The sequence below is a fragment of the Fibroporia radiculosa genome (assembly GCF_000313525.1).
Source record: "Fibroporia radiculosa TFFH 294 genomic supercontigs, scaffold28478, whole genome shotgun sequence".
Taxonomy (NCBI): domain Eukaryota; kingdom Fungi; phylum Basidiomycota; class Agaricomycetes; order Polyporales; family Fibroporiaceae; genus Fibroporia; species Fibroporia radiculosa.
In genome coordinates, this window is record NW_012133045.1 from 3,922 (window position 1) to 7,843 (window position 3,922).

Sequence of the window (3,922 nt, forward strand, 5' to 3'; positions counted from 1 at the left end):
AAGACCTTTAGGTGAATTAATGAAGCCTCAGGGCTCCATCGAAGATGTACAAAGCCTACGTATCCATTAGAGATTAAATTGGTGATTCTTACGATACTTTTCTGAGCAGGTATCATGATGGGGAGTCTGGGATTAGCCCAATACCAGAGTTGTACAAATACACATTTCCAAAGGCGCATAGGATACATAAAGATACAGTCCGCCGTAGTCACGCTCCATATTCAGATAGATCAAGCAACTCAGAGGTTGTACCTGCAGTCAAACGCCGTATCAGCACAACTTCGAAACACCAAACAACAGTTTGACTATGAACTCACGCATCGCTCCTCCACTCCTCCCCATGTCTCGCAGCATCCATTTGCACACCCGCGCGTTTCACCCATCCCTGCGGATGTCCCCGCTCCGGTAGCAGCTCTGCACCAGGGCTCGTCACAACCTTGAAATGCTGCGGCTTCTCCTCGCCCTTCTCCTGTGCCTCTTCCTTCTTGTGCGCGAACTGGTCGCGAAGCACTTGCCTTCTGCTAGTGTCCTCGCTCGCCTTTGCCTCCGACATCTGGTCGCGCACTGCCACCAGCTTCCCGTCAAGGTACTCCAGCGCAGTGCGTACCGCGCCCCCTAGCGCCTTCTGCAGCTGACGCTTCACAAGCCCCGTCGCGAGCGGTGCGATCGTCTTGTACAGCGCGTCGTGCTTCGAATCTCGGACGGCGAACTTGAGCGAGTCCACCTTGACAGCCACATTCTTCACCTGGAAGACGGACGCCGGGTCGTGAGCTGTCGCGAGGTGCGCTGTAACCGTCATGCCTGAGCCGCCGAGCAGCACATCCGCCATACCCGAGTCAGACATCTTCGGCATGCCAGTCTTCTTGTGATAGAAGAACGCGACGTCGCGGAGATCAGCTTGAATTTGTCCGAGGACAAGCGTGATTTCATGGTGAGACTCATCCCTGAGTGCTGGTTGAGTATAAGGGGTGTGAAATAGCAGAAAAGAACACACCGGATCGTATCGTACGGACTAAACCTCATATGATTGCGCACGTCCACGCTGACGACGTTCGGGAACACATTACGCCCTGACAGCGCCAAATTCTCCAAGACCAGGTCGAACGCCTCATCCGTATACTCGATGCGCGGGATCGGGATGTATCCAATGTGGCTGATCAAACTCGGAACAATAACCCTCCGGACGTCCGTCCACAACTCCGGCTTGTACTTCAGGCTTCCTTCGCTATCAAATAACAGATCCTTCGTGAGGCGTGACCAGTCCTGACCAAAGCGGCGGTTGATCGGATCATTGCCCCACGCAGCGATCCATTCAGCAAACGAGTTCCAAACGTTGTCAAAGTGGCTCTTGTACTTGTCGTCGTAGTAGCGGCGGCCAGACTCGCGCAGCTCGTTCGCACGCTGATTGCATTGATCGTCCAGCACATAACCAGCCTCCATGAGACACTAACGTACTATAATTCAGCTTCACGAACAATGTCCCGCCTCATATTGGGATTTACCTGGCGTACGAACTCGTTGACCTCGCGAAGCCAGTGGCGAAGGCCTTCATCACGACGAGAGTCGTCGTAGAGCTGGCGGATTGCATTGACGATGATGTCCATGCTTACGCCGTTTGCGAAACGCTCCAGAAGTGTACGGAGCTCGCGCATGGCCAACTGGAGGTTGTCATCCGAACCCAGTTGCTGGTGGGATTGCTTGCCTTGCGAATTTGTGAGAGCGGATCAGACATGAATTCAGGATCAAGACATACCTTTCCCTGCAGCTGTCCGACCCTGAGTGATATACTCATCGGCAGTGTCCAAAAGCCAGCGAATACTCTCTTGGTAATCCTTGTGATTCTGACACTCGATAATGACTTTCTTCAGGCGGAATATAAGCTGATCACGGCGCTCTTGCGGGAAATATTCGTCGCTGAGGAAATTCTTCACCCGAGTGGCGTGCTCTTGGGTCTTGTCTCTGTGCTCCTGTGGGATGCGCCCAGTGATTTGGTCCTGATAGAGATCACACGTCAAAACCTTGCAATGCACGAGATCGGTTACCACGTACCCGCATACCGGCCATCTTATTCTGCAGCCGACTTTTCTTTGTGCCCGTATCAGCTCCTTCGTCTCCTTGGATGTTCTCCTGGACGTCATCCCTCTGGGCCTGAACCTCATCCTGTGCGCGATCCGTAAACTCGTCCTTGCGGCGTTGAGCATCGTCCGCAATATCACCCCCACGGCGCACGTCACCACCCTCAGTTCTGACAGTAGCACCTTGTCCGAACTCTTCTCGAGGGTCCTGCGCAATACGATGACTAGTGCCAGGAATTCGCGCTTCAGGAATCTGCAGAAGAGGGTTATGGATAAATCTCGGGACTCGTAGTATGCACACTCACTGGCGTCTCATCAGGACCAACCTCCTTTCCTCCTTGAGAGATGAATTTATGGTCTGGGCCAGGCTCGTCAACTCGGCGAAGGCGCTCCTCATCAGGACGCGCCATCTCAGCAGCTTTACTTGCGCCGCGAGCGAGCAAGTCGCGGCCGATAACGCCAAAATCGCCGACGAGCTTGCGCACCTCAGCGTTCGTAAGGACGAGACTGGAGAGCGTGCGGAGATGCTGAGCCGCCTGATTTGCGTCTTCTCGGCCCTTTCCCTGACGCACGGGGACAGCATCTTTTGGGTCTTTCTTCGCGCGATTTGTATCTGTGCTGCGTGTATGCCAGACGAAATTCTGGAGGAGCTCGCCGGCGTTCTTCTCTTGAAACATCACACGAAGGGTGTTGAGGATCTCGCGCAGATCCCGAATGAGAACCTGGCCAGACTCGGACAGTCGGTCTGTGGGGACGGGGGAGTGGTCGAGGGCGTATTCGAGGCCTCCGTCGATCTGGGTGTTGGTGGGGAGGCGCGACTCGCGTACGGCAGTCGCGATGCCGTACATGCGAAGCTTGCGGTCAACATCAGCGTTCTTCTTGTCGCGGTTGACGGGATCCGCGACAGAGCCGGCCGCGGGGTGGTCGCTTATGTCTTTCTTTGCTTGTGGAAGAGACATAGCCAAAAATATTTGAGATTTCGACAAGGGATGGGTGCAGGTCGTAAAAGCAGGTCGTGAGACGTGAAGGAGAAAGAAGGGGAATATGTGGAGAAAGAGCTGACCTTTGTATGATATATAGGATAGGGAGTGCATCGTCATAGGCCAGGAGGCTTGGATACGAGCGGACAGGGAGCGCTCCACTGCGCTTGATTGAGGTGGCCGGAAGCGAGTGCGTCACTGGCAGGGGCGAAGGCGGAACATGGCAGAGCCAAGAGGGACGAGGCAGTCAAGCGGGGCCGCAGCCAGCACTGGGCATTGGCCGTGGCACCACAGGTGATGTCACCCACACGTATCTCGGCCGCGGCCACCCGCAGCACTCCACCCGCCGCCGCATCTCGGGTTGCCGAGTCGCCCAGCGAACGTCGAGCAGCGCACAATGATCCTCACAAGTACAGCCTAGAATTCCACTTAGGGCTCTCAGACCATGTTCTGAAAGTCCGAGAAAGGGCAGTGGAAATTGGCCACGCCCGGATATCGCAAGAACCGTGACGAGACTGCCCTGGACGTCGTGCATAGGGGTGCACCACCAGGCGGGATTTCCCATTCGAGCTGTGCGTCGGGGCTACTGATCACGTGACGTGCAAAACCTTAGCGACAATGCTATTTACTTCGCTCTCTCTGCTCGAGTCCCGATCGCTTGGTCAAATGAGAATGAGTTCCTGAACAGCGCACAGCTTGCCGAGCCCACTCACGTTCAACTGCGGCATTGAAAGACACGGAAGAACGGCCAACTGTGCCCATCGCTTTTTCACTGCTCACAGATCAGGCGTGATACTCCTCTGACTTACAACCTCTGTGGTCTCGTACCCAGACGTGTCTTCGACACGTCTGGGGTAGCCTAGCAGA

At 55.2% G+C, this 3,922-nt stretch overlaps 1 protein-coding gene across 1 annotated transcript; it reads right to left on the minus strand.

Annotated features, from left to right (window-relative positions):
* Positions 1-239: 239 nt before the first annotated feature.
* Positions 240-3,034, minus strand: FIBRA_09328 (uncharacterized protein; the record flags this gene model as incomplete). The annotated part of the gene is made up of 7 exons (XM_012321640.1): positions 240-252; positions 318-944; positions 995-1,446; positions 1,503-1,702; positions 1,754-1,994; positions 2,050-2,328; positions 2,381-3,034. 7 exons carry the CDS (start codon positions 3,032-3,034, stop codon positions 240-242), a joined length of 2,466 nt encoding a protein of 821 aa, XP_012177030.1.
* Between the last annotated feature and the right edge of the window lie 888 nt (positions 3,035-3,922).